Below are 17,860 nucleotides of genomic sequence, written 5' to 3'. Positions count from 1 at the left end.
CTTCCTTTTGATATCCATACTAACAGTAGAGGAAACGGTAACACCCTTGACCCTCACAGTGAATTTGAATATAGAAATGTTACCAGCTGAAAGACTTTTTTCCTCCCCTCTACCTATGCTTTTCCAGCTATTGGAAGCTTAGGTACTACTTCGTAACTACCACGGTTGTGTAGGTGGCAGAGATACTCCCTCTGCCGGGTGAACACTAGCAGAGCACCAAGTGTGTTTAGTTAACAGTGGCTCAGCTTACTGAAAAGGAAAAAAAAAAAACCTGCAGAAAGAGAAAAGGTATTCCCCACTAATTATTTTTAGTGATGACTAACATTTATGCACAAAAAACTCGGTACTCTGACTGCTGAAAGGATGTCTGGGTGCTGTTTCATAGACTAAATCCTTATTCTTGGCCACTGAAAAAGACCTGATACCACACAATGTACACGCATTTGGTCAGAACCACTGCAGGACTACGTTAATTAAAAATAAATAGGGAACATCAGAATTATATTTTGGCGACTTTATTTACCAAGGTCAAAATTTGCAACCATCTAATTGTTTTGACAAATATTTACAATTCATATAAAGCAGGTACTTTTGTTTGGAAATAACCAGCAGAACAGTATTAGGTACTATATCTCTTACTCTCAGGATATAGATTTTATTCTCTTACAATCTAGATTTTGAAGTAAATCCAAAATAAGTACTTCATGATAAGTGATTACTTAAGAGCAAACTCATGTTACTGTTTAATATTTCCATGAAGAAAAATAAGCTGCTCTTTCCAAAACACTATTTTAAGAGGATAAAAATTTACTAACGTTATGTCTGGCAGCACTACATTTGTTTCACTTGCTGAATACAGAAAAGAATTGGCCACCATTTTTTTACAGTCTTAACACTTGATAGCTTTTTAAATTATTATTCCGTATTACAAAAGAAGGTAAAGGAACAACAGCACACAGTGAGGATCAAAATACCATACAGAGGAGTTACCAAATGAGTTTCAGTACTGCAGGTCAAACCCTCTGAAACATATGCCAAGTAGCGTACGCACACCTGATGGCAGACAGAGCGAACAGGTCCAGTCCTCTGAGGTGCTACGCACATTCCCAAGCGTTCGTTTTTCCTGAAATTCCACCAACAGAAATAGGAGGCCCCAAACACTTCTTTTGGAGCAGTTCCCTGATGTAATGACTTTCTCAACCTTACTCATTATTTCTGATGTGCAAAACAAGCACTCCTTTTTGACACGATCGCGAACACAAATGTGTACTCCAGTTCGGCCTAAAGGAAACATATTGCGGATCATGTCCAGAACTATCGTATCCTTAGAAACTTCAGAAAAAAAAAAAGTTTTTATAGCCTACTAACAATGTGATTGTGGAATGCAGTCTTTCTCATACCGTTTGCAAAGAGCTCTGCTTGCTAAGAAGTCCATTAATTAAAAAATGAGCAAAAGAAAAAAATACTGACTGACCATATGATAAGCATTACACATCTAGGGAGTGAGTACATCGTTTAATTTCATTCCGATCTGAGCTAGCACAACACACACACGTAGCTCTAACACCTTTTAAATAGCATAGTCCATAGTGCAATTCCCGCTGACATAACTGGAAGCAGGATTCAATCTTAACTATGGAAAATAGTGTATTTATTTTTCATGCAAGAAGCACTGCATACACATTTTTCTATTTCACAGAATCACAGAATGGTGGAGGCTGGACGGGACCTCTGGAGGTCACCCTGTCCAGCGCCTGCTCAAGCGGGGTCACCCGGAGCAGGCTGCCCAGGACCACGGCCAGACGGCTTTTGAGTATCTCCAAGAATGGAGACTCCACACCCAAAAGAGTCCTGATCATGTCAAACATGTAATTTTCATCTGAAACAAATTAAAATAATACAAACTAGAATCTCTGATAGCAATCAGACCTAATGTGCAGGTATTATCAACTGTGGGGAATAAAAAGCCCTGATCTCTTTTTTTTTAATTTTTTTTCCCAATACTCTTTAGGATCCTTTTTTTTTTTTTTTTGCAAATTGCCTCTAGACATACAAAATTAGTTCAAATATCTCCTACACCAAAGAGGATTTCATTTGACTTTGTACTATCCATAAAAATATATGCTTGAAAATCTGGTTCACAAAATATTTCATTTGTTTACTAAAATGAAATATATAAACTGTCAAAATACGTATATAAACTCAATTTCAGAATTTGTAAAGATCACAATTTAGCTACAAAATATACCAACCATCTACCTGTTTTCAATAGAATATTTTCTTACAAAGATTACTTTGCAAAATATCGCCTACCTTACAAAATTAGTCCGGAATTTTTGCACTACTTTCAGTATATAAACCATATATTAGAACCTCATTAACCCTTTGGTATACATCTTCCATTTTGTATTTTCTCATTCTTCTTCTATTTGGTTTAAATGTTCCAAAGCACACTAGAATCTCCAGACAGAAAAAGCAATGCATGTTTAATTGCATATGTAATCAGCACACAATTTAGTTTTCAATTATAGATGTTTCTCATGCCCAGCAACTAAGAACAAACTCCTGTGAAACCATCCTTCAGAAACTTTTGCTCATCCGTACCCGTTCTACCACGCTGTACTTTAAAATAATTGGATGTGTTGATTTCTCTTAAGAAAAGTCAACAACTTATTCACGTGCCTCAGACATTTTCAGGACCAGGCCTCTCACTGCCTTCTGCAGATCCTTTCCAAATTTGATAAACACAGCAAACATTGAAAAAAAACCCCAACTTTTAAAACTGTCAGCTGAGAGAGAGTGAACATAATTTATACCTCTAGCAAAGTATTATCGTTTTTATCATCTGCACCTGTAAATAACAACTTACAGGTTAAAATAAAAATATTTACATACAAATAACTGAAAGAAAAAGTAAGGATTGAAAAAGAGTAAGAAGTCGAAACATATACTGGTTATAAATGTTACTAGTAATGTCAACTACGGCAAGGATTCCACTTCATCCACATTTTAACTGTAACCAAATATTGCCTCCATTGCAAGAGGTATTTGTAGAAATTTTCAAAGAAATCCTAATCGCCTGCCTCGTAAAACATGACTGTCCTTTTACTGTAGATGCAATCTTGACTTTATAAAGTTTCCAGTTGTGCCAGCAGGAATTTTGGTGAGGTTTTCTTGTTTCCTTTTTGTACTTTGTCACCAACATGTTGTAAATAAAATCTATATAGTCTTTAAGTTGTGAAATCTAGGTAGAAAAGTTTCATTTTTGACCTTTCATCTAGTTTAAAAAATTCAGTATAAAAAAAAATTCTCCTCTGAAATTTAAACAGTCCACAAAAGTTTTACCTTCTTTTCTTACACACTTTTATGACAGTAAAGATCTTTCAAAGTTTTTAGCTCTTCAATTAGAGTTTTGTTCTGATTTTCCAGGACTGCAACTCGATTTTCCAGACATTTAACATACTCTTTCTTCTTTCTACGGCATTCTCGGGCGGCTTCTCTGGAAAAGACAAGCAGAAACAATTGTTTATTTGAGATTTGAGATTTGTCTGGTTTGTGAACATTCCAATACCGACCAGTATGAGACAGCTGGCACTGCAGTCATGCACAAACCAAACTAAAAGATACACAATGCAGGGAAAAACCAATTTGTTTTCTCCAAACTGAGAGAGACAGATGCGTGGCATGTTCTGGTCAGAATTTCCAGTGGTTTCAGTCCCTGGATGCAGCACACCACACTGATGGCACAATCAGTAAAGTCAGCTCGCAATGCTCATTATTTATCCGTCGGAGATAATATTTCAGCACGTTAACCTAACAAAGCAGCCACGGGCACTTTCATACCTGTTCTTCATCAGCCTTATTTCTCGTTTCAACTGTGGATCATCTGTCTTACTTGTCTGTGACGTCAGAGTGACAGGAGATGTCATCACCACAGTCTGAGGAAGGGACGCGGTCGTTGGGGTGGTGCGGATCTGGTAAGTCTGCATGTCTCCCGATGCAGCTGTTGCGATAATAGCATGAGACATCAGAACGTGGTAGCGTTAGAAAGTTACGCTTGCTAAAGTTACGCTTCCACGCTGGAAGGGAGGGATGCCATCCAGAGGGACATGGACAGGTTGGAGAGGGGGCCCGTGCCAACCTCATGGAGTTCAACCAGGCCAAGGGCAAGGTCCTGCACCTGGGGGGAGAAGGGATGGAGAGCAGCCCAGAGGAGAGGGACTTGGGGGTGATGGTGCACGAGAAGCTCAACGTGAGCCGGCAATGAGCCCTTGCGGCCCAGAAGGCCAACGGCAGCGTGGGCAGCAAGTCGAGGGAGGGGATTCTGCCCCTCTACTCTGCCCTGGTGAGACCCCACCTGGAGTACTGTGTCCAGTTCTGGAGCCCCCAGCACAAGAAGGACATGGACCAGTTGGAGAAGGTCCAGAGGAGGCCACGAAGATGATAAAAGGGCTGGAGCACCTCTCCTGTGAGGACAGGCTGGGAGAGCTGGGGCTGTTCAGCCTGGAGAAGAGGAGGCTCCGGGGAGACCTTAGAGCGGTCTTCCAGTACCTCGAGAGGGCTGCAGGAAAGGTGGGGAGAGGCTGTTCAGCAGGGCCTGTTGCGATAGGACAGGGAGTAATGGTTTTAAAATAGTGGGGGGTAGATTTAGATTAGAAATTAGGAAAAAATTTTTTACAATGCGAGTTGTAGAGCACTGGAACAGGTTGCCCAGAGAGGTGGTGGATGCCCCATCCCTGGAAACGTTCAAGGCCAGGCTGGATGAGGCTCTGAGCCACCTGATCCAGTCGGGGATGTCCCTGCTCCTTGCAGGGGGGTTGGACTGGGTGGGCTTTGAAGGTCCCTTCCAACCCAAACCATTCTGTGATTCTATGATTTGGGTATTTCTGACCGTTTCCAGAAGGCGTACTCACTCTGCACCACCACCTGGTTGCTGGGTACGAGTATCTGTTGACCGTCGGACGTTTGTGCATACTGCAGGATTGTTGTCCCAGGCTGAGCACCACCAGCATTTGTCATCGTTAGTGTCTGCAGACCTTGCACGCCATCTGGGCCAGGGCTGGCCAGCTGTAATCCGTTTGCAGCAATGGCAACTTCAAGAAAAAGGAACACGCACAACAATACTTGTAGCTGTACATTATAAAATACAGATAAAGGTAAATCTGTAGGCTGTACATCTGCTCCCACTGCTGGAAAACACTGCCAGCTTTGAAAGGCTTTTTTCTGCCATCACTTTCAACTATCTTGCTGCTGGGTTCTGACTAAACGTACTGGGTGGAAGTGGGGAGGTGCGGGTAGTGGGGGAAGCCGCAGGGGTGGCCTCTGTGAGGAGAGGTCTGGGACTGCCCCCGTGCCAGGTGCCAGCCCCACACGGACCCACGCAGGCCACAGCTGGTGGCTCCTCTGTGGAAACGGAGTTAAGAAAGGGGAAAATCCAGAGAGGCAAAGGAGCGAGGGGCAGGGGGAAGCGAGGAACAGGAGTACGAACACCCAGCGCAGAGAACAGGGATGGGGAGGAGGTGCTCCGGGTGCCAGAGCAGCTTGCTTTCTGGTTCACAAGCACAATGAATACCAGGTGATAAAACAAAAGGAAGAAATAATCTGTTTTTTTTTTTTCTTTTTTTGCTACCTCCCTGGTATCACAGGAACACCTTTTGGTGTGGCCCTATCATATATATAATGGTATCTTCACTGATCTTACATTTTGGACTAAATCTAACACTAGAAGACTGCTATGAACTTCCTAACAACATCTTTTGAATGTCTTGTCTTAATACGCAAAAATTAAGACAACGAAGCATTGAGTTTATCTGGAGTCTTTCGATACCAGCCTCTTCCCATGTAATAACAGTACTAACTTTATTAACTGTGAGATAAATAATCAAACCCTCAGAGGGGTTTGACACAAACAACAACAAAAAGAAAATCTGTATTTTGAGGGAAGCTGAATAAAAATGTGTCCAGTTAGGCAGATATTCTGTGTAACGTACTGTACTGTCCAGTGCTCGTCTGGTAGATAGGCGTGGGAACAGACATAGACGTGACAGTGGAGACACCAGGACTCTCATCATCTCCTTTTCTATCGCGTGTATCTTCAGAAGAAAGATCTTTCAAAATTTTTCTATTTAAAAAAAAATATTAAAAATATAAAACAGCGTTTTGAATTAACAAAATTTTGTACGAGGTGACTGCCTCAGACTCTTTCTGTAATTACATTTCTGCAGTTTATATAGTTTAGCTTTTTAGTTAAATATTTGAGTAATTTTACGAGCTAAGAGCAATTCAAGTCAGCTACCGATTTATAAAATATTTGTATCAACACAAATTCCGGATTCTCAATCATTATCATACCTAAAAGCCTTAGATGTTTGGGCTGGCAAGCCTGCAATGAAAACCTGCACCATTTCCAGCAGATTTCGGTAATGTCCAGAAAAACAGTGTGCTGAAAACTAGCACCGCAACCACAACATTTCATTTCAGTCAAAGCTGCATCGGAGTTCCCTCCATAAACATTTTCCAGGCACAAATAACTGGTTTGTTAAGAGATTTTTCCGATTTAAAACTCGATCCTCTAATTCTCTCAAGAATAGCCTTTGTACGTGCAATTAAAACTAGTTTCCTCTGTCTGGTGTCAGCATAAACCTAAAAGCAGTAGATTACTGTAGAAAAGTTTCACAATTCGATCTTTTGCTCTTTCAGTGCAGAGTAAGACTTTACATTTATTTTCTGCATTTAACTTAGCTCTTGCGCAGCTTCTCAAACAACCCGTGTCCTACGTAACGATATCCTGTGAAAAGAGACTCTCTATTTAAAAGAGCCACCACTGGAAGCGTGAATTTTTATGCACCTTACCCCAGGCCAAAAGATGAATTAGCGGCAGTTACCGGCATGAAGAGAAAAGCAGAACTGACAACTCCTGATCTCAAACCCGCACGGCTGAACAGTTCTCCCACAGAAGCCCGTGTTTTCCTGTCCTGCCTACTCTAACTGAAGGTTCAGAATTGCTCTTGCCCACCACCATTTTTGACTGCATACAACATAATAAAATCTCTCCTAACTTATTTGCTCTGCTACCTAATTCAAGATGTGGTAAAGCCGTCAAAAAGTACTACAAGTGGATAAAACATTTTAAAAAGTGAAAAGCAGTGGCAGAAGTGGGAGCAGTACTCACTGTCAGGAGTATCAGGTGGGTTCATAAACTGTTTTTTACAATTTTCAGAACATTATTGTAAAAAATAGTAAATTTTGTGTTAAGTTTCTAACAAATTTATTATTTGAAAAGCTAGGATGTGGCATTTGACCAGACTCCTCATTTCAGTAAAATAATAAAACTGAGCACAATTACAGCTGAAAAGCAATTTTCCCTATAGCACATCACGTTGAAGCTGATCTCCAGTTAATTAAGTCAAAGTTTCCTTGTAGCAAATGACAGCTAACATGGCACCTTCAAAATGTTTACTGTCTGAACGGATCCAATGCACGTTTCAAGAGAAAGAAAACAACTCTGAGGCTGACAGAATATAGGAAGCTACTGAAAGAAGTCGCTATTTTGCTTTCAAATCAAAATACAAACCATATGACCTACAGTACTTACCGGTAAGACGGACGACGAGCTAAGATGCCTCGAGCTTTCTGTGAAGAGCCTATGCTGTCTGATGAATCCTGAGAATCTTCACTCTCAGACAAAGAAGATACCTAAAACCAGATTCCACGTGGTTAACCAGAACACTTCAGAAGAAACATCCAGAAGAGATGACACACTTTAATTATATATAAGCCAAAGCTGCATGAAAACTACAGAAATGCAGTTAATTAGAAAGAGAAAGAAAAAACAACGGTGGATTTCCTATTTCAGTGCTATCTACTATTTCTAGCAATTATCGAAGACTGTTGCACAGTGAGGTCATAATGAAACAGACACCTCCCCCCCAAAACAGGAAAGCTCAAGAGATTCTCCCAAACTCTTTATCACATTAAAAGACGAAAAAGGTCTGCTAGTGGTTCTAGCGGGATTAATCAATCCCAAAATTTTAAAACAGCAGTGTGAAGAAATACAAATGGCTGATTATTTTCGCAAAAACCTTACAAGCCTAACTATCTGAATAGCCGATGCGGGCTGAAGAGGTGAGCCGCTCCCAGACATAAATTTGTCTAAGGAGGTGGTGGGAAAGGAAACAGCAACAACAGTTATGTACAGCGACAAACACATAAAATACTTGAAATCTTTTATGCAGACAGAAGAGCGGCGTATTTTGTAGGTCAGAACTTCAGAGTCAAATGAAAGGAATATTTAAGGCAGTAGCGTCTCAGGACGTAGATATGCAAAGTATTATCTATCATTTTCTCTTTATTCCACTGTGTCCTCATCCAGTTGGCAAGTTCTCTCCAGTTCTCTGATGCTCCAAGCTAACAAAACATTTACTTGTACTTATCTGTGTGCCAGCAACAAAAAGTCAAGAAGAATGCCTGCAGCTCTGGGAAAAGCCTTTCTCACTTTACTGCTGCTACAGAGACAAAAAGAGCAACCTACTATCAACATTTTTAAAAAGCTGCTCATGTATTACTTTTTTTTCCCCCCTTTGAGCAAAAAGGCCACAATGGTGATAAATCATAGAGGAAAAAAAAAAAGAAAAAGAAAGAATACAGTCAGCGGGGACCCTGCAACTAGAGCACAGTGACAGGAAAGGGATTAGAGGAGGCTCAGGTAAGGACAATCTACTACAGCAGATGCTTGAGTGTTTTCAGAAAAGAGAAATGTGTTTTCTCGTCCATTACCTGATGTCATAGGAACAATGATGCCTGAAAATGCGTTACAGGTTTACTTTTCCCTGTTTATCAATTCAATGTCGTATGAAGCACGGTTCAAAGGACCAGTGGCACATGAATGCAGTTTAGCACAGTTCTCCCAGGCACTCGGCTGCCTAGCGCAGCTACTTCACAGCGTAACTCCAGTGCCGTGCTGCCCCGCGGGCTCCCTGCCACCAGGAACTGAACGCAGTCGGAACAGACTCCACTGCAAGCTCCCCAAGGCACCTCTCTGAAGTGGCTTGTACAAAAATCACATGGCAAATGAGTAAGACACACAAGCAGAATACTTCGGGACCACAGAAACGGAGTTACAGAGGACATGAGGTGAGCAATCAACAGTTCATCCGCCATCACTCAGGTCTGCCTTTTCCAACCACGTTTTTCTTCGTTGGGTTATTCCACACTCTCCTTATTCGGGACTAAACCACACTGACTGCATGTCTGTTAAGAGCACCAACTAAAGAGTTGTGGTTTGGCTTTGTTTTGGTTTTTTTTCATAAAGGGAGGCAACATCAAAGAGTTTAATTTCAACTCCAAAGGCGCCTTTAGCACTAGAAATAATTTCAAGCCTAAATAACATTAAGGACGATGTATCCCCAAAACACTGTCGCTGCATTGCTCGCTAGCTCGTACAACAGGGCCAGAAAGGCTGCGCTGTGGCAGAGTGAGCGGAGCCAGACAAGCCTTTACACGTCTTCGCACGTACATGACACAGGATTCTTGTTGTTTAACAGACATTGTTACCTGCACGGTTTGCACCTGGGGTGAGTGGATTACAGAAGAGGACTGAGCTGTCTGAATGACTCCCTGGACTTGGACTTGTTCTCCAGGAAGCTGAACAACTGTCAGGGGAGCAGGACCTCGTAGAGACATCTACAACAAATCAAAGAATCATTAACAAAAGCGTTTGTTCCACAGTATTCAGAAAGTGTACATGCGTGTAGGAAAAATAGCGGAGAACATGCATCAGCAGAAACTTTTTTAAGCCTAATGAAGCCACAGAAGGTGTCCTTTAAACATGTACATTTTTGAGATACGTATCTGCGCATGAGAAAGGCTGAAAGTTACTTACTTGCCTCACATTAGGGGGAAAATCAAATATGCAGCATCACGTACAAAAGATTCAAATGCTGCACCTTAAACACAAGCAGTTCTAAACGAACCGCAACGAAGCGGACTTCTTCAGAATCACAGCACTGAGACCACCTGAGCACGACTGCTTTCGTGTAACTCCATCCACAGGCACAGATAAACCCCACATTTGTGGCACTTTATTTTTTAACGTTTTTATTCCATTTTAAGAGAGTATTGGACTTAGATAAGTAGAGCTAAAAGTGCCTAATAAGTAGCCTTAATTTGCACTAAAGTAAAGAGGAGTTTAAGACCCTAAAATCCAAATCAAGATGAAATGAGACAAATGGAACAAGACTGAGGGCTCAGGAGAGCTCAGACGACACTCAAGGAGTGCAGAAGGTGCCATGAATAACGTACATATTTGGTGTTCTTGGATTTTTTTAAGCATGGTACGAGGCTATGGTTCAAAGATTTCACAGAGAAGAAATCACAAGAGTTAAGTACAGCAAAAGCCAGCCAATCTACTTCGAAAGTTCAAGGCACAAGGGCTGTAACTAAAGGAAAGTAAAAGGAAACTAAAGGAGACAAGGTGTGCAAGCTGTGGACAAGGAAGAACAAAGAACAGATTTATAAAAAAAAAAAAAAATTACAGGATCTGTTCTTTCATGTTTTAAAACTATCAATTTCAATAACTGTTGTAGCTGAAATCTAGGTTTAACTTGTAAAAAGTTAATTACTAGTGCTACCCCTATAGAAAACACTTTTTACAGTCTAGCAGATTTGTAGTTTTGATACTGAACTTGCACGAGCCTTTGCACTTAAACACTGATTTAAGTTACACATGTAACGCATAAGTAAATAACCAGTTTTCCCACCAAATTTCTTCACTACTTTTATTAATCTGGACTATATGAAAAGATGAAGGGATCATTTAAACTCATCCAGCAGTTTTCATTTAATACTACTTTCACATTGCACATCATAATACGAAGTTACGTTGGCAGCTTGATAAAAACAGATCAGATGATCAGCCTGCGAAGAGCCAGCAGATGCCTGCTGGTATTCTGTCCTGTCTTTGCCTCGTGCAGTTATCTCAATTTTGCACCAGAATCTGTATCGCCTCCATAGGACAAACCGCGGACGAGCTGCCAAACTCTGCTGTTCCACAGGACAGCTACGGGGCTGCGGGAGCGGACTTTGCCTAGAAAGAGACGATCTTTCGGATGCAGGACTTTGAATCATGAGGAATTCAGGTTAAGGCTTTGAAAGCAATGCTACCTTGGAGCAAGTATGTCAAATTTCCAACTTCACATGATTTATTACATTAAATGTATTTGTGTGGGGCCAAAATCCAAGTGTTTCCCTGGTGCTGAGCACCCAGGATTGCCATTACTACAAAAGGAGCTGTAAATGCTTTTTCTGAAAAAAAAAAAAAAAAAAAAAAAAAAAAGAAGAAGATCAGGCCCTCAATTAATTACTAAGCAGCTCCTGTGTGTCAGGTCGACGATGATTTCAAAGGACGTACAACCTAACAAAAATGCTGGGCTGCATTTTCGCATTGTACACGCACAAAAACTAATTTGGGTCTTTTGAACACAAGGCATTTTATCGATTTTGTGTCATCCGTCAACAGACAAGTATATTTTTCTCAACCTTCTTTTGTTTTTTCTTCTCTGTGTGTTTCTAAAACTGAAGAATTAATATAGTTCGTAGCACAGAAAAAATGGCTCTTAGCTCCCTGAAACGTTTGCCGAGATTCGGGCCAGGCTTTACCTGTTGAGCAATATGAGAGAGCTGAGCTGCCTGTAGTGTTGTACCTTGTACAGCTGACGTCTGGGCAGGCGTCACTGAACTGTTGCTGCTGCTCTTGTGCACCTCTTCCATAATCAGCTGCAAGAAAAGTCATGAGTTAAATTCAGTTAATGACGAATGTGCACAGCAGACGGGTGCCCAGCTTCCACTGATACAGAATCTCAGTGCATCATGCTTTTAGTCTTAATTGGACGTGTTTAATTAGTTCTTTGTCCTTCAATGTCACTTCCTATAAAGGTTTAGTGTTTTTTGTCGCTTCCCCTACGATACCCCAAGCGTCGTTATGCCTCCTCACGAGGACAAGAGGGGCACGGCGCAGCAGCAGCCGCACTGCCGCCTGAGCCCAGAGCGGCACGCAGCCCCGTCCCGGGACGGGAGACAATTCCGTTTCGCCCCGGCAGCCCCTGCAGTTCAACCGGCTGTCAGCGGCGGCTCAGACCTACCCGGTGCTGAACTGTACTGCTTACTGTCAAATGTATTTACTGAATTTCCTGGGTTTTTCATACAAATAAGCAAAGTCAAGTCATGAGATCTAGGAAGAAAACCAAGATAAGGCATTTATACTAAAGAATATCTTGCTTTAAGTAAGATACTTTAAAAAAAAAAAATTTACCCAAGTTACCAGCCAAACCTATTTTAAAACATCCGAAGGTGTATACAAACAACGCAGGAATTCCAAATCACAGTAGAGAGAACACAGTTTCGATTTCAAAACCCTGCAAGAGTCACTCAGTCTCTGTATAAGACAGGCAGTAACACTTCTCACATCTCGAAGATTTTATATTTAACTGTTCAGCAGGCCCTGGCAGCATCCCCCTGCCAATTCCGGGGGCTTCGGTGGTGTAGAAATGCATGCTGCTAGGTGGGGTGTGTGGGCGGACCAGCCCAGAGCATTAAAAGATGATGGGTGAGTGTTAAACATTTTGTCACAGAAGGTTTGAAACTGTTGAAAGGACAGTTGCTATGAGACTGGAAATTACATTTCTTTCTGTGGAAATGTGAGTCATTGATTTTTCCCTACTGAGACAAACCACAGCTCTTGCAGCCTGACGTACACTTAGAGGGTGAAAAGTCAACGTACACCAAGAGCAGAACCTGGTTTTGCAATCCTTACTCATTGGAGGAGTCGCGCTGCAGAACTCCTCCAACAAGACTTTGTGGAGAGAAAATCCATGGCTGCGTGATGCGTGAAGCCTCCACAGCATGGAGCAGACGTCCTCCAGCGTGTAACACAGCTTCCCAGCGTACTCATGGCTGTAAACGCAAACCAGTTCCTCGACAGGCTCAGCTGGAGCGGCACAATTAAGGCTTCAGGAAAGGAAAGGAAACCCTCAGCTCATCAAAACCATCCCGACGGCCTTTGCTGAGGCTATCGCGTCGCTGCTGCTGCTAACGCAAGAGTGCTCTGTCCTCCGCATCGTCCGGAGCGTGAACTGGACCCTGCTCGTGCCCGCAAGAAACCAGCCCGCTGCAGGAGCGGCGCAGCGCAGTTCCAACAGCTTTTTGGCTTTTCAGTTGCTGCTGCTGCTGCAGAGCTCGCTTGAAAGTCGGAAAGACTGTGTTAGCTTTTTTTAAAATTGAGAACTAAAGTAATTTAAGTATCTTGAAGCTATGAAAAATGAAGAGTAGAATTAAAGTCAAGCATGTATAAAGTTGCACCGCTTATACACCCTCTAACGCACTGCTGGGATTTTTTATAAAGGAAAATCTACGTTTTGTCCCTCTGCAAAGGGAGACATACCAAGTGTCACAAGTAAACAGGGCACTGTCAAACTGAAATCCAGTGAACAGCAAAAATTAAAATAAATTTCCAGTGCTACAGAAATACCCAATTCATTTCTGTAGTGCTAAACCACATTCCATCTCCTCCTCTCTCTTTTACTGTTTTTCTCTGGCTTACTGTCCCGTGAACAACTCACAACAGCACCAAAATAGACTGCAAGAAACAATGAAACCGCCAGATATAAAACCACCCAAAATAAACAGATCGGGGAGAAAGCACAAAGATTTTTGCTGATCTTTCTCTCAAAGGTGTGAAGTCTTATGGAAATAAAAGATAACGCATTTCCCATTACAAATATGATTTTTCAAGTTTACTTCACAGAATGGTTTGGGTTGGAAGGGACCTTAAAGATCATCTCGTTCCAACCCCCTGCCCTGGGCAGGGACATCTCCAACCGGATCAGGTCGCTCAGAGCCCCGGACAACCTGGCCTGGGATGTTTCCAGGGATGGGGCATCCACCACCTCTCTGGGTGACCTGGGACAGTGCTCCACCACCCTCAGCATAAAAAATTCCTTATATCCAGTCTGAATCTCCTGTCTCCCAGTTTAAAACCATCCCCCCTCGTCCTGTCCCAGCAGGCCCTGCTGAAGAGTCTCTCCCCACCTTTCCTGCAGCCCCCTTTGGGCACTGGGAGCCGCTCTCAGCTCTCCCCGGAGCCTCCTCTTCTCCAGGCTGAACAGCCCCAGCTCTCTCAGCCTGGCCTCACAGCAGAGCTGCTCCAGCCCCTGAGCATCTGCGTGGCCTCCTCTGGACCCTCTCCACCAGCCCCACGTCCTTCTGATGCTGGGGGCTCCAGAGCTGGATGCAGCGCTGCAGGGGGGTCTCACCAGAGCGGAGCAGAGGGGCAGAATCCCCTCCCTCGCCCTGCTGCCCACACTGCCGTTGGCCTTCTGGGCCCCAAGGGCTCATTGCCGGCTCACGTTGAGCTTCTCGTGCACCAGCACCCCCAAGTCCCTCTCCTCAGGGCTGCTCTCCATCCATTCCCCGCCCAGCCTGGATTTGTATTTCATCTCTGCTTGCTCTGTAGTAAATATTCATCCAACATCAAGCAATCTTAGTAAAATAATATTAATACAAAAGGATGCAGGAAGCAATTTTAACAAGACAAAAATTACTACTGCACCTGAACATCCTCCACTGGATAAAGGCCGTGCAATGCGCTATCTGGTCTTACAGGACTGTCACACAACAAGACTCACATGCCCGTCTTGTTAAAACCACTTATTTAGCTGGAGGAACACAAATTTTACACTGGAATGGCCTTCTGTGAACACCCGACACAGCGATTACCATCTACCAGCTTTCAGAAAGACAGTTCCAACGAAAAACCTCAACCTGCGAGTTCTCAAGCTTTGAAAAGAAGCACCAAAGATGGAAAATACATCAAGGTCTCAGCTTTTTACGCCACTTAAAACTACTTCCAACACAGAATATACATTTAGCTGAAGCCAGCTGTGTAGTTTTGGGGTGAAGGAAGAGTTTTACACGTCGCAGAGTACTGACGGAGGGAATTCATAAAAGCAACGCTCAGTGGGTTAGTAGCCAGAAAACAATTATTGTTTCCAATCTGTATGAAAACAATTTTTTAATAATCAGATAGGTAAGGATGATGCTTTTCAGAATAAAAACACTGCCGCCACACAGCTATCTCTCAAAAGTAATTTAATTTGAAAGAAAGGATTCTGCAATAGCAACATTATGAAGTTTTGAAGGACTTCAAACCTGAGAATCGGCTCTCTCCAAAGAAACTCATCTCACGTCGAACGGGAATTTGAGTCTCAAACATATCTTCATTTTAAACAGGAATAGGAACACTGCATTTCACTGGGAGCAAGTTTATCACCCCAAAGTCCATCCACACCCTCCTCATACCATGTTCCTTCGTCTGAACCACCACTCAAGAACCACTAAAAACCCCTAAATGGCTGAGGAGCATCAACTTCCAAAGAACAAATAGATCAACAAGAAAAACCCACTCCCACAACTTTCACTACCCCTGATGAAAAATATCCCACAACGCTGAAGAGACGGTCCACCTGCAGACGTACTGCACCTGCGCAGTAGCGCGTGGTTTTATCGGAACAAGATTGTACTTTGAATCACTCTTTACCTCAGCGTCCCATGAAGCGTACCGCTCTTGTCCTCACCACTTTCTGTCTGTTTACAGTGCAGATTATCTGGGACAGCGACTGTCCGTAGTTAAATTCCCATCAAAACGACTAAAATCCTCAGTTCCCAGTCTCAGATGAAGCTTCAAAGTATAATCAGAAGGCAAAGAATAAGGTAATGGAACATAAAAGCTGTATGTTAAGGCAAAGAGAAGTGAGCTGGAGCGCGAGCGCGCCAAAGAAACCAAGTTCTGTTTTGCCCTTTGAAATGCAGCAGAGGAAAGGCTGAACGAGTATTTCAGTCCTGACATCTCGTAAGAGGCGACTGATTTTTTTTTAAAGACTTTATAAAGTCAGAAATTAAAGAATACCGGACAGATCATTTTTTCTCAAATACTAAGTAACAGGAGGCCAGTACTGACTGTAAATCAAATTACAGAAAGCAATTTAAACCGTGGTGAAATTATACTCAAGTAATCTGGTGAAATTTTGGATTCTTTAATGTCTTTAAACGAGCTGCCTTCACAAGCTACAGCAGTTAAAATATCATTTACTTCATTCTGCAATTAAGACACTTGGGGAAAGTTTTTTTTCATCCAGAAGACTGACAGAACTCCGTTTTTTTTTCCAGGAATCAGTGAAAGACAGAGGCAAAGGACAGCACATCCTACCAGTTCATGCCAGAAAGCAAGCGAGGAGACCTGAGTCAATGTACCCAGTTCCAGTTTTGGATCCCATTCTACAAACGCACACTCGAATACTCCTTAAAACTCCGGGAGTACTTTCCACAGGCGTTTTCTTCCACTCGCCCTACGCCCCAGCCTTCTACAGTGAAGTTCAGTTCCGTGAGCATCCCCAGGGCGAGCAGCTTCGGAAATCAAACCTGCAGTCTAAAAGTGCCTGTGCTGTACAGACAGACGGGATCTTGATATTTGTGAGGAAAATATCAGTCAGATCATCTACAAACAATTCGCATCCCTCTGCCCTGAATCAACCCCACACTCATCGCCTTGAGTGTTCAAAGTCACGGCTCACGCTCAGTCAAAATTCATGGAAAAAAGGGAATTACTGCCATCAAGGGATAATCGCTCATTTTTTATTGCTCCATCTCAAGGGTGTGGGACAGGAGACCACCGCTGCCCCTCTATTCACGGCCCCGTCAAACAGGGCCGAAGCCGCCACCCGGGAGCTCCGCGCCGGGGCCCGGGGGTCCCCGTTCCCCACCCGCCCCGGCCCAGGGGGCTCCTCCGCGCCGCCGACCCTGCCCCGAGGCTCGGGGCGGGGGGCAAGGAACCAGCACCCGGGGCGGAGCAGGGCCGCGGGCCCGGCGGCCGCCTCTCCCGGCGCGGGGCGAGCCGCCCCAGGCCGCACGGCGAGCGCGGCGCCGCGGGCCCGGCGCACCTGGCCGGGGCGGGGACTCCCCGCGGATCGTCCGCAGCGGGAAGGGGCGAGCAGCGGCCCGGTGCCCGGCCTGTGGCGGGACCCGGCCATTCCCTCGCGGCCCGGAGGAGAGCGGGCGGCGGGGAGGGACGGCGCCGGGCGCGGAGGGGAGGGGAGCGGCGCGGCCTGGCCGGGCCTGGCCTAGGCCCGCGGCCGGCGGGGGCGGCCGCTCCGGGCCCGGCGGGGGCGGGGGGGAAGGGGCGGGCGAGCCGAGGGGAGGGGGCGGCCTCCCCCGCCCGCCCGCGCCGCGGCGGCGCCCGCTCTTACCTCAGAGGCCCGCCAGGCCCCGCCGCTGGCCGCGCGTGGGGAGAGGAGCCGCCGCCGCGCCCGTCCCCGCCTCAGGAAACCGGCGCCGGCGGCATCGTAAACACGGCGGGCCCGCGCGGGACGCTCGGGGTGGGCGGGCTGCGACCATAGAGTCCCCGCGGAGGCCTCGCCTAGAAATCCCCACCATAGAGTTCCCGCAGCGCGGAGCCGCGGGGGCGGGGGCTAGAGCGGCCGCTGCGGCGCCGCCTCTCCCCGGCGGTTTCTGAGCAGGGGACCATAGAGAGGCGGCGACAGAGCGCCGCTGCCGCACCCCGCGCGGGAGGGCGCCTCCGGCGGCCCGCCCGGCACCGGGCGCGCAGGCCTGGCTCAGCCCGGGCTGCCCGGGCCCGGGGAGCGCTCGCCGCTACGGAAAACACGGCGTTTGCCTTTGTCCTCCGCCGGGACACGGCCGCGCACAGCTACGCGTAAAATACAGCGCCCAACAGGAACGAAAGCGCAGCGGGGTGGCTTTCACCCCCGCGAGAGGCCCGTTGCGGCCTTCCGGCGAAGGGGGAAGAGGGCTGGTC

The 17,860-nt window shown here is 45.0% G+C and overlaps 1 protein-coding gene across 4 annotated transcripts; it reads right to left on the bottom strand.

The window, feature by feature from the left end:
- Positions 1-499: 499 nt before the first annotated feature.
- Positions 500-17,526, bottom strand: ATF1 (activating transcription factor 1). Of its 4 annotated transcripts, none has more exons than XM_086768837.1 (8): positions 17,295-17,526; positions 11,656-11,772; positions 9,553-9,681; positions 7,595-7,695; positions 5,991-6,121; positions 4,914-5,093; positions 3,844-4,003; positions 500-3,499 (listed from the first exon to the last, which is right to left on the bottom strand). In XM_086768837.1, the coding sequence occupies exons 2-8, from the start codon at positions 11,764-11,766 to the stop codon at positions 3,355-3,357; spliced, it is 957 nt and encodes a 318-aa protein (XP_086624963.1). In that variant the 5' UTR covers positions 11,767-11,772; positions 17,295-17,526; the 3' UTR covers positions 500-3,354. The 4 variants fall into 4 exon arrangements, with proteins under 4 accessions (XP_086624963.1, XP_086624965.1, XP_086624964.1 ...); XM_086768839.1 differs by having other exon boundaries at positions 11,700-11,772; positions 17,295-17,525; XM_086768838.1 differs by lacking the exon at positions 17,295-17,526 and adding an exon at positions 12,776-13,067.
- Positions 17,527-17,860: the final 334 nt, after the last annotated feature.

This window comes from Chlamydotis macqueenii, chromosome 29 (genome assembly GCF_036417535.1).
Source record: "Chlamydotis macqueenii isolate bChlMac1 chromosome 29, bChlMac1.mat, whole genome shotgun sequence".
Lineage (NCBI taxonomy): Eukaryota > Metazoa > Chordata > Aves > Otidiformes > Otididae > Chlamydotis > Chlamydotis macqueenii.
Note: the sequence above shows the minus strand (reverse complement) of the source record. Positions and strands in the feature narration are given on the sequence as shown.